Genomic DNA, 12,500 nt, shown 5'->3' with positions numbered 1-12,500 from the left:
TCTCTCTCTCTCTCTCTCTCTCTCCTCTCTCTCTCTCTCTCTCTCTCTCCTCTCCTCTCTCTCTCTCTCTACTTCCTTCCTGTCCTAATTTTCCTCCTTTCCTCCGCCGTCTCTCTCCAGTTCCTTCCTCTCCTCTTCTTTTACCTCGTCCTCCTCCTCCTCCTCCTCCTCCTCCTCCTCCTCCTAGATATTCCTTTTCTCTCTTTCCGGCATTTATCTTTCCTTATCGCTTTAGCTTTACCTCTCTCTCTCTCTCTCTCTCTCTCTCGCTCTCTCTCTCTCTCCTCTCTCTCTCTCTCTCTCTCTCTCTCTCTGGCCAATCATTCATTTTTCCTTTCAGATTCCGACCCCAGAAACTCCTTCGTCCACTTAAGGATTTTAGTTGTCGAAATGAACCTTGCGTTTCCTCCGTTTTCTTTTTCGTTTCCTTCTTTTTTTTAGTTTTAAGTAGTTGATTTTGTTTGGTTTGTTTGTCTTTATTTAATTTCAAGGTACAGTTTAATTTCTTTTTTTTTTTTTTTTCGTTTTCTTTTTGTGGATTTTGATTTCAAGGTATTTTCTTTAAGATAAACGTTTTTTTTTTCTTTCTTTCTTTAATTTCAAGGTAGAGTTTAGTTTTCCGTTTTCTTTTTGTAAATTTTAAGGAGTAGTTTAGTTAGATTTAGGAGTAGTTTAGTTAGGTTAAGTGTTGTTCTTCAGTTGCGCAGTTTGTTCTTCAATTTTGCAGTTTATTGTTTCAGTTCAATAGTTTGTTCTTCAGTTTATGAGTTTATTGTTCATTTAATTATTTTAGTGTTCATTTTTTTTCCCTTTTTTGTTCAGTTCATTAGTTTGTTCTTCAGTTTATGAGTTAATTGTTCATTTCATCATTTTAGTGTTCAATTTTTCCTTTTTTTTGTTCAGTTCAGTAGTTTGCTCTTCAGTTGGCAGTTCATCGTTCAGTTAAGCAGTTTGTTGTTAAGTCAATTTGCATGTTCTTCATTTCATCAGCTTGTATTTAAGTTCAGTATTTTTTTTTTTTTTTTTTTTTTTTTGTCTAATTTCAAGTATCTATAAAAACCTATTTATTTGTGGCGGAAAACATCTGATTTGAAAAAAAGGAAAGAAAAAAAAAGTAGTTTTATATTGGATTAAAAAATAAATGTTTGTTATTGTTCATTATATTTATCATTTATTTATCTGTTTATTTGTTCATTTATTTATTTGTTTACTTGTTTGTTTAATTCATTCATTTATTTATTTATTTGTTCTTTTACTTATTTCTTATTTCCTCCTTCACGTTTTCCATTCGTTATTTGGTTTTCTCATCCCAATCTCCTTTTTTTTTTTTCCTCTTCTTTTTCCTCTTTCTTTATCACCTGCTGTGCTATCTCTCTTATTTGCCCCCACGCCTTACCATTTTTCTTTCTTTCTCTTTTTCTCTCTTCCCCTCACTTTTTTTTTTTCCTCTCACCTCTCACTGCCCACTTATCTTCCTGTCTCCCTCGCCCCGTTTTCTTTCTGCCAATATTGCTGTCTCCTTCTTTTATCAGGTTTTTGTCTCTTCCTTTTTTTCTCCTTTGGTTGTCTTTCTTTCTTTCGTATCCCTGTTTGTCTTTCCTTAATTTCCATTTTTCTCCTTCTTTATCTGTGTCTCTTTTTCTTTCCTTCATTCGCCATATTTGTTTTCCCCTCTCTCTTTTTTTCCTTCCTTTTTCTTTTCTTTTTTTCTTCCTTTCGCATTTTTTCTCCTTTCCCTCCTTCCTCTTTCTCCCTTTCTCTCCATTACCTTCTTCCTCTTCCCTGTTCTTTCCCTCCCCTCTGTTTCCTTCTTCCCCTTTCCCTTCCACTCCTTTCATTGTCACCTTTACTTTCCCTTTCCTTCCTCTTCTTCTTTATTCACTCTTTCTCTTCATTTTCCTTCTTCCCATTCCTTTCTTTCCTTATCTACCCATCATTACCCTTCTCTCCTTCAATCTCTCTCTCTCTCCTATTCACCTCTTCCTTTCTTTTCCCTTCCCTCCTTTATTCACCTTGACTCCTCCCTATTTTTCCTCCCCATTTAATTGTTTCACTCTTCATTTATTTCCTCTTCTCTCCTTCTTTCCCTTCTCTGTTCACCTCCATTGCCTATACAACTCTTTCTCCCCACTTTCCCCCCCCCTCCCTTTTCCTCCCATATTCTTGCCTGTTCCTTCCTCTTCCCTCCCTTCACCTCACCTGTGTCACTCACCTGAGGATGGGGGCGTGATGTGTGGTTGAGGTACCAAAGCACTAGATTGATTGTATCATCAGGAACCAAGGGGGTACCGGCCGAGGGCAGTCTGGCCACGCCCCCCCGCGCCACGCTCCACCCCCACCAAAGGGCCTGGAGGAAAGGAAGGTAGGTTAGGTTAGGTTACGTTGGGTTAGGTTTGTTTTGCTTCTGTCCTCCCTCAGTACAGTAGCCAGTACACCCCCCGTTTTCTAATCAGCGCATGCAGCTTCAGGGAGTACTGTACTATTTTGTTCCCAGACAGCAGTGAACCCAACGTTGCCTGGATTTTCTGTTCTTTAATCATTGTTTTTCTCCCCTCTCCCTCTCCCTCTCTCTCTCTCTCTCTCTCTCTCTCTCTTCATTCTTGTTTTTCTTTTCACGAGAGATGATGACAAAGAATTTACCTCGGGCCATGAAACACCTTCTTCTTCTTCTTCTTCTTCTTCTTCTTCTTCTTCTTCTTCTTCTTCTTCTTCTTCTTCTTCTTCTTCTTCTTCTTCTTCTTCTTTCTCGTCGCCTTCTTCAATTTATGGTTCATCTTTATTCAACCTTTCTTTATGTTCTCCATTTCTCTCTTTATTATTTTCTCCTTTTCTTCCTCCTCTTTCTCTTCTTCTTCCTCTTCGTTTTCCTCTTTCTTCTCTTCTTTTGTTTATAATTCGTCTTTATTCAACCTTTTCAACCCCTTTCTTTCTTCCTTCCTTCCTTCCTTCCTTCCTTCCTTCCTTCCTTCTTCTTCTCTCCTTTCCTTCGATCTCTTTTCATCTGATTTCTTCTGTCTCCCTTTTCTCCTCCTCCTCCTCCTCCTCTTCCTCTTCCTCTTCCTCCTCCTCTTCCTTCTCCTCCCACTCTCTCTTCATTATCACTTTCTCCTACCCATCTCATTTCCTTCTCTCTCTATCTTTCTCTTCTTATTCGTTTCCTCTTTTCATTCGCTCATCTTTCCCTCCTTCCTTCCGTCCTTCTTTCCTCATTTTCCTCCTCCTCCTCCTCCTCTTTCTCCTCCTGATTATTCCTCTTCTTTCTTCTATCATCATTTGTTCTCTTCTATCTACCTTTTTTTTATTTATTTTCTCTTTTTGTCTTTATTTCATTTTTATCTGTCTTTCTTTTCATTGTCTGTCTGTCTGTCTGTCTGTCTGTCTGCTTATCTATCGTTCAATCTGTGTCTGTTTGTCTGTCTGCCCATTCTCTCTCTCTCTCTCTCTCTCTCTCTCTCTCTCTCTCACTCTCTCTCTCTCTCTCTCTCTCTCTCTCTCTCTCTCTCTCTCTCTCTCTCTCCTCTCTCGTTACTTCATACCTTGTTTCTCTCTCCCCTCCCCTTCCTCTCTCCCCCTCCCATCCCTCTCCCTCTCTCTCCCACCGTCCCTCTCACTTTCTCTTCTGGTTTGTGAAAATTCAGCGATCTTTGTTGTTGTACCGTGTGAGTGTTCCAGGAAGGGCGCCGAATGCCTCTTCTTGGTGGCGCTTCGTGTTTAAGTAGTGCAAGAGAAAGGATTCATACCTGTGAAGCTACCTGTGTTGTTGTTGTTGTTGTTGTTGTTGTTGTTGTTGTTGTTGTTGTTATTTTTTGTAGTAGTAGTGGTTATTTAATTTTCGTTAGTTTGTTTTTTATTATATATTCTTTCGTTCTTTGTCTTCGTTACATTCCTTTTTTCTTTTTATTATTTTTTTCATCTGCATTGTTACCATCTCACTTTATTCTATACATTTATTCTTCATATATTACTTCCACTGACAAATTTTTGCGCAACTTCATTTTTTTCTCATTTTCATTGTTGTTTTTTTTGTGTAACTTCACTTCACCCACCTTTCTTCAATCTCCCTTTATCCAATTCTTCTTAATCCACGTTTATCCACCTTTCAAAATCTATTCTGTCACTCCTTTTAATCCACCTGTCTTTATCCTTCCCTCACCTATTCATTCTTAATCCACGTATATCCATCTTTTAAAACCTATTGTGTTACTTCATTTAATCCACCTGTCTTTATCCTTCCCTTACCCAATTATTCTCTATCCACGTTTATTCTACCTATCACGTGAGGTTGCAAAAGTGAGGGAGGGAAGTCGTGCGTGTGTTAAAGTGTTTTGTTTCTCCTTGCAGGACTCATAACAAGAACAGGAGCGTCCCAGTGTCTTTGTTACCTGAGGGAGAAGGTACGAGTATGTGGTTGGCTAGATTACCTGTGGCACCTCTCTCTCTCTCTCTCTCTCTCTCTCTCTCTCTCTCTCTCTCTCTCTCTCTCTCTCTCTCCTCTTTCTCTCTCTCTCTCTCTCTCTCTTCGTTTCTTTATTTTTTTTCCTATTTACATAATTTTGTTTTATTTTCAATTTTTTTTTTAGTTCTATCTTGTTTTTTTCTGGTTTCATTCTCTCTCTCTCTCTCTCTCTCTCTCTCTCTCTCTCTCTCTCTCTCTCTCTCTCTCTCTCTCTCTCTCTCTCTCTCTCTCTCTCTCTCTCTCCTCCACTGTTAACTGGACTTGCGGGACTGTGACGATAAAGAATGGAGGATCATTAAAGTGTTCGTGACGAGAAGCCGGATGCAGGTGGATTGGATTCGGATTCGCCATGAAAAAGTGACCAAAGGATCTTTCATCAGTATTTTTTTTTCGGTTATTTTTTTTATTTATTTTTTTTTTTTTGCGGTATTTTTTCTTCACTTATCGTATTAAAAATTACAAGGTTTGGGTCCTCTTTTCTTTTTTTTTTTTGTATTGTTGGGTTTGGAATCGTTTAGTAAAAAAGTGGTTATCAATAAATGGTTTGGTTGTTTAAAATGGCTCGTTTGAAGGGTAGGTAAAGGATTTTATTTATTTTTATTTTATTTTATCGTCTTCTTTCTTAATCGAGTCAAAACTGAGATGCATGTTTTTATTTATTTATTTTTTTTTTTTTTTGTATATTTTTCACCTCAGTATTATTATTATTTTTTTTTTGTAGTAAATAATAAATATCAACAAGGAGTTCGATTGTTTAAAAACTTGAGGTGAACTTCCTGAACTTGTGAAGGAATGAAAAGGTTTCGCACTTCGTTAAACTTTCTCTTTCACGTAAATGGTTGAACCTGGAATTTCACGTTAAAACCAAAATATCATAATAATTTTGAAGTCTTTCTGAAGTCACCACAAGGAAGTAAAAAAAAGAAAAAAAAAAAACTTGTATTCTGTTATGTCTTATTTTTAATTTTACCAACACTCAAATCGCATGGAGAAGCAAAGGGCGGCATTATTCACTCACATTTAAATCTCACATGAAAGTCTTCGCTGTACAGTAAATAATCAGCTGTAGAAAACTCATATCACACATCAAAACTTACTAATGAGCACTGAAAAAAAAAAAAAAAAATAGGTACAATTTGTTATCCTTGCATTAAGTACAGCAAACACCTAATACTACAATACTTCAATATAATACTTCAATAACTTAAACCTCGTAACAAATATTCCTTAGTAAAAAAAGCAAAAAAAAAAAAAAAAGATCACAAATAAAAAGAAGCATATATTCCTAACACTCTTTTTTGTCTATTATTTACATACAACAAAACAAACACTGAAAAACTGTATTACTTCACACACCCACTCACCAATGTTCATAAACGCAGAGGAGACCAAAAACAACAACAACAACAAGACCCCTTAACTGTTTTAATTCCCCTAGGAGCAGAACATTCGTGGCAAGGCGATGAAAAGACGACTGGAAAAGCGAAACCTAACAAAACAAAACGCAATTACTGCCTCAGAGTCCAGTATCTCTCTCTCTCTCTCTCTCTCTCTCTCTCTCTCTCTCTCTCTCTCTCTCTCTCTCTCTCTCTCTCTCTCTCTCTCTCTCTCTCTCTCTCTCTCAGCGCTCAGAAATGTTGACAGGATGGGAATTGAAAAAAAGAGCGAGAACTGATTGAGAGAGAGAGAGAGAGAGAGAGAGAGAGAGAGAGAGAGGAGAGAGAGGAGAGAGGAGAGAGAGAGAGAGAGAGAGAGAGAGAGAGAGAGAGATTTACGAAACTTGAGTATTTTCTTGGAACCATAACTAAAAAAAAAAAAAAACGAATAATATTTTTCCATTACTCCTTTTTTTTTTTTTGTATTTTTCCTTTGGTTATATTTCTTTCCTCTGTGTCATTGTGTCTCATGCCGTTGTTGTCATTATTATTTTCATTTTTACTTATCTTTGTTTTGATTGTGGTTTTCCTTGTTTTTTTTTCCCTCTATGGTAGACAGAAGATTGATTTTTTTTTCTTCTATGTTGCTTCGTTATGAAAATGTTGAAGGAAATTGAGAAATGAATGTTAATATTATAATCTGTCACTCTTCCTCTTCTTTTGCCTGCTTGTCTGCTACTACTACTACTACTACTACTACTACTACTACTACTACTACTACTACCGCTTCTCCTGTTCTTATTCCTTATACTACTACTACTATTACTATTACTCCTACTACTAATGATATTAATGATAGTAATGGCAATGATAATAATAATAATAATAATAATAATAATAATAATAATAATAATAATAATAATAATAATAATAATAACAACAACAACGATAACAATAACAAGAGCAGTAACAATAACAACACCAGAAATAACAATAATCGTTATAGAAGTGGCAATAGTAGTAATGATAATAAAAAATAACAACGACAGTGAAAACAACGACAATAACAATAAAAAAATAACAATACAACAACAATAACAACAGGTAATAATAATGATAAAAATAGTAATTGCAAAAAAAAAAATATATAACAACAACAACAACAACAACAACAACAATAATCACAACAATAACAATGGCACTAACAATAATAACAGCAGCAGTATCACTACCACCAACACTCGCCCGGTCATTCGCGTGCTGCATTGCCCTTCATTATTATTCATCAAGCTTGTCTCTCGCTGCCGTTGATTTTATGCCCGGTAATCGAACCCATAATAATACGCAAATGACATTATTAGGACGGCGCCGCTGGACAGGTAAACAGCGGGGCTAACACCTGTACCTCGCGCCCAGGTGAGGGGGAGTGACAGGTGCGGACGGGCGCGGGGGAGGAGGGTTCTTTCCGTTTTCTTTCTTGTTGTCTCGTTTTCTGTTTTCTGTTTCGTTTTCTGTTTTTTTTTTCTGTTTTTTTTTTCGTGTTCGGGGTTGTTTTTTTGAATTTTGTGTTTTTTTTTTTATTGTTTTGGTTTTCTGTCGTTTTCTGTTTTGTTTTTTTGTTTTCTGTTATCTGTTTTTTTTTTTTTTTGTGTGTGTGTCTGGGTTTTTAATTCTTTACTTTTTTTTTTCATTCATATTATCATTCTGCAATTTAATTAACAATAACCTCCAAATTTTTAACAACACAAGTTTTTTTTCCCCTTTATTTGTAAGAGTAGGGATCAATTCTTATCTCCCTCATCACCTAATGTTAATATGAGTTACCTGTAGTTACCTTAATTCATTCTGCCTTACTTTTAACCCATTCACTATCACCTGGTACACCTTTCCTAATTGCCAATCCCTCTGACACCTGTACTTACTCCACAGCTATATCCAATCTTTAAACTGTGAAGAAATTGATAAATGTATTCTTTTTCATCTCTAACTTTCTTGTAGATGCTTGTAAAAACTTAACGCATTGATTCTGCTGCTGCTGATTGTGTCGTGGCTGTGAAAGGGTTAATTAACAAGATGATATTCCTACAACAATTTTTTTTTTTTTTTTTCGTTTTATTTTTTCCCTTCTTTTTTTTTTTTTTTTTTTCGTTGGTTCATAGTGCTCATGGTGTAGTGTTTATTTTAAGTCGCTGGAGTTATCTTCTTTTACTCTTCCACTCATATAACAGTCAATTTTTTTTCTTTTTCTCTTCTCTTTCATTCATGTAAATTTTTTATTTTTTTCCAAGAGTAACAATCAGTATCGTTGCATCGTAGTGCTGTACTTTGCTCCTTCATCGCCTGTGTGTTGACTGTGAGTCGCCTACAGTTGCCTTCCCCCTGCCAGTCAATATTTACACTCGTCCTTCCCTCGTCTCTTTGCCTTGCCTCCCTCCCTCTCGTGCTTTCCCTCCCTCTATGCGACCTGAGACTCTTACCTTCACTTACCATCACTCCTCTTCCAAGTCCCCGGTTCCCAGTTCCTATCTTCCTCATATGTCACTTTTTTCAGGTAAGAGAGGAAGGAAAAAAAAAGGTTGTCATTCGGAAAGAGGAATTTTTAAGAGGAACTACAGAGTGATGTGTTTTTTTTTTTTTTTTTTCGTTTTGCTTTTTTTTTTTGTCAACGAAAATCAGAATGCAATGACGGGCGTTGCACTGTGATCACGAGGATTGCCTTTGCTGTCAGTTACTCAGAAATATAGACTGCAGAGAGAGAGAGAGAGAGAGAGAGAGAGAGAGAGAGAGAGAAAGAGAGAGAGAGAGAGGGGGAGGTTGGAGAGAAGAGTTTTAGAGTTCAGGAATAGATTAGATAGGTAGGTGAGAGAGAGAGAGAGAGAGAGAGAGAGAGAGAGAGAGAGAGAGAGAGAGAGAGAGAGAGAGAGAGAGAGAGAGAGAGAAAAGAGACAGACAGTTCAGAATTGAGACAGGAATAACAAAAAAAGACAAAACAAAATAAGATCAAACAAAACAAAACAGATACGCATGAAGACAAGGTCACACACACACACACGTACACACACACACACACACACACACACACACACACACACACACACACACACACACACACACACACACACACACACACGTACACACAAGCAGCTTTCCTCCTGTACATCAAGTTAGCCCTGCAATGGAGTAAGTTTTTAATGGTTGCTCAATAATGTATAAACGTAAATGTGATATTAAGCAACGTTACTTATTCATCATCCTGGCAGCATCAAGCATCACAGGAAGCTTGTCATTGTATCTCCTCCCTTTGGTTCCTTTTACGAAGCTTGAATACGCTGAGTTACAAATTATAATGCTTCAAAATGTGTTATTCTGTTTTGTTTGTATTTTAATCAGTTGCTGTAATATATTTTCGTTTCAGTTTGTCTTATTTATTTATTTTATTTTATTTATTTTTTTAAGGATTTGGTTAGATTATAGATTTTGTTTATTTTCTGTCTGTGTTATTTATTTATTTATTTTTTTCGGTGTTGTTTTGAAGATCTTGTTTGTTTTTCTTTTTGGCAGTTTGCATCTTTTCCTGGTTGTTATAAGTTTTCTGTTTGCTTTTTTTTCCATCTCATTCAGTTTTCTTGCTGATATGAAACTTGCAATTTTCTTTTTTAAATTTTCTTTCTTTCTTTATTTTTTTTATCAGTCTCCCTTTTTTTTAAATTCTTTTGAGGTCTTTCTATTTAATCATCTCTTATGGGATTTGTAAATTGTTTTCTTTTAATTTTCTTTAGTTTTCTTGGTGTCATTAAGCTCTAGAGTATTTTCTTTTGTTTTCCATTGTTTTCTAACATTTATAACATCTTTAAAATCTTACTTTCCGTTATATTCCTTTTAGATTTCCTTTCGCTTTCAAATTGTTTTAAGCTTTTCATATTTAATGTTTCAAAACTCGAGATTATTTCTTTTTTTCAATTTGTCGTCTTTTCTAATTATTATAGTTATGTTTAGCTCTCCCAGTTTATTCACTTTCCTGATTCTTGACACGTAGACTCACTCACACCGTTTTCCCTCTCCTTGTAATGTTACGAAACTCCAAATTAATTTCTAGCTTGTCGCCTTTTCTAAACGTTATTGGATCTCATTATATCTTTCCAAGTTTACTAATTTTCCTAATCGTTGACACTTAGACTCACTTAGACTGTAATCTCCTCAGCTATCCCTCGCCTTGTAATGTTACGAAACGCGAAATTACTTCTTTCTCGTCTTGTAATGGTTAAGAGCTGTACTGGAACCCGGCCACACTAGATAACCGACCTAGCACATTACCATCTTGCCGCTGAACCACCGCCTTGCTTCCCTGGGCTTGAAATACTCTTAGAAACCTTGCCTTTGCTTCGTCGCGTGTTCAAACAGCCGCCTCTCCAGCAATTTTTATACCCGGCAAGTCAATTAGAGAAGCTGAGGAGTTCATGTCTTTGTCCAAATGAGACTCTGCATTTGCCTTCCTTCGGGTCAGATGAGATCCTGCGTCTTTGCCACAGGGGAGAGTTTAAAAGTCAGGTTATGTATGTATATGTTATCTTCTTTCTTCTTTCTTCTTGGTTTTTCTTTGTTTTCTTTTGTTGTTGTTCTTTGTTGTTGTTGTTGTTGTTGTTGTTGTTGTTGTTGTTGTTGTGGTTCTTGTTTTTTCTTCTTGTCTTGTTCTATTTCTTGTTCTTTCTTTTTCTTTCTCTTCTTTCTTCTCTCGTTCTCGTTATCGTGATCTTTTCATAGTTTTTTTCTTCTTCCTTTTCTTCTCGTTCTTCTTGTTCTTGTTATTCTTGTTCTTGCTCTTATTTTTGTTCTTGCTCTCCTCCTCCTCCTCCTCCTCCTCCTCCTCCTCCTCCTCCTCCTCCTCCTCCTCCTCCTCCTCCTCCTCCTCCTCCTTCTCCTTTTTCTTTCTCTTCTTTACGCCTCCATTTCCTCCTCTTCCTCCACCACCACCAAATGAGTCTTTGAATTGCCCGGCCATTATTCAAACACTTAGTAATGACACTGCTGCAAAATTAATTCTTTATTAGTCAAGCGAGGCCAGTAATTCCCTCAGTCTGTCACGAGGCAATCTGAGTGGTGCCATTTGTCACCATTCATTACGACGACACGTGTAAAGGGAGGAAAAAAATATAAAGGGAGAAAGTTGTGTAATTTTCTCTCAGGTATTAAATAAAGTGGTTTTCTTTTTTGTTGATATTTTTCAAAGGGTGTTTTTTTTATAATTTTGAAAGGGAGGGTGTCTTTTTTTTTTTGTCTAAATTTCAAAGGGAGGGTGTTTTTTTGGTCTAATTTTCAAAGGGAAGGTGTTTTTTGTCTAATTTTCAAAGGGAGGGTGTTTTTTTGGACTAATTTTCAAAGGGAGGATGTTTTATCTATAATTTTCAAAGGGAGTGTGTTTAATGTAAAGGGTGTGAAATATTAAAGGGGTTAGTTTGTATCATTTTCTCTCAGTTTTTAAAAAGGGAGGGTGTATTCATCTTCTATTTCTAAAGGGAGAGTGTACTTTTCCTCAGCTTTAAAGGGAGCTCTTAAAGGAAGAGTGTATATTTCCTCAGCTTTAAAGGGAGCGTGCATTTTTCTATCATTTATAAAGGGAGGATGTATTTATCTCAGCTTTAAAGGGAGCGCGTAATTTTTTCATCAGTTTTAAAGGGAAGGTGTATTTTGGTGTATTTTGATGTATTTTGCTATCAGAATTTATAGGGAGCATGTATTTTTCCCTATCAGTGTTTAAAGAGAACATGTATATTTTTCTGTCATTCCTAAAGGGAGCAATAATTCCCTACCAGTTTCTAAAGGGAACAGGCATATTTTCTGTCATTCCTAAAGGGAGCAATAATTCCCATGTATTTTCGTATCAATTTCTAAAGGGAACAGGCATATTTTCTGTCATTCCTAAAGGGAGCAATAATTCCCATGTGTTTTCGTATCAATTTCTAAAGGGAACAGGCATATTTTCTATCATTCTTAAAGGGAGCAAGCATTTTCCTCTCAGTTTCTAAAGGGAGGGTGGCGAGGGTGGTGGCATGAGTAGTAAGAGTCATAGAGATTAATACACGAGTTAGCAAAAAGAATGACTGCACGGAATAACGGGATTACTTCTCGTCTCCCTCAACTTCTGAAGGCTTCCCGGAAATCATTACAGTCTTCCCGCGGGTGTGGAGGTGTGCAGGTGTGGAGGTGTGGAGGTGTGGGGGGTAAAGGAACAGTGGACCGGGTGGGAAATCTTGTCTTGTCAGTGTTTTTCAGTGTTCTCAGATGCAGTTTGGGGAGTTTTAATTTTTTACTTGTTTTTTTTTGGTGATACGAGGCTGGGTTGGTGATGGAAGTGTTGTAAGAGACGTTGAAGTTAGTTTAGTTGTAGGTATAGTGTGTTCAGGTGAGTTTTGACGTAATGAGGAAATGGTGGGAATTCTTTAGCCTGGAGGAGAGTTTTGCACCTTCACGAAGCCATGTTTCATTCGCTAGTTGGTACTTTTGACTTTAAACCAGCTGGAAAAAAAAAAATTAATAAATGAAATAAAATAAATAAATAAAAATAAAAATAAATAAATAAATAAATAAAAATAAATAAATAAATAAATAAAATAGAATACAGGATAAAAAATATATATACTGAGAAAAAAATGAATAAAATAGTCACGTGA

At 36.4% G+C, this 12,500-nt stretch overlaps 1 protein-coding gene and 1 long non-coding RNA gene across 2 annotated transcripts in view; one reads left to right on the top strand and one right to left on the bottom strand.

The window, feature by feature from the left end:
- LOC135094692 (uncharacterized) overlaps positions 1–12,500 on the top strand; it is a 199,737-nt gene that overhangs the window by 103,459 nt on the left and 83,778 nt on the right. The window contains exon 4 of the mRNA XM_063995006.1: positions 4,342–4,394. Coding sequence (XP_063851076.1) covers positions 4,342–4,350 — 9 coding nt within the window. The 3' untranslated portion in view covers positions 4,351–4,394. The remainder of the gene's footprint in view (positions 1–4,341; positions 4,395–12,500) is intronic.
- The window catches only part of LOC135094693 (uncharacterized), a 91,894-nt gene continuing 81,676 nt past the window's right edge, over positions 2,283–12,500 (bottom strand). Inside the window, exon 4 of the long non-coding RNA XR_010263925.1 lies at positions 2,283–2,347. This is a non-coding gene — a long non-coding RNA (uncharacterized LOC135094693). The remainder of the gene's footprint in view (positions 2,348–12,500) is intronic.

The sequence above is a fragment of the Scylla paramamosain genome, chromosome 46, assembly GCF_035594125.1.
Source record: "Scylla paramamosain isolate STU-SP2022 chromosome 46, ASM3559412v1, whole genome shotgun sequence".
NCBI classification, from domain to species: domain Eukaryota; kingdom Metazoa; phylum Arthropoda; class Malacostraca; order Decapoda; family Portunidae; genus Scylla; species Scylla paramamosain.
This window is presented reverse-complemented; position numbering and strand designations above follow the sequence as displayed.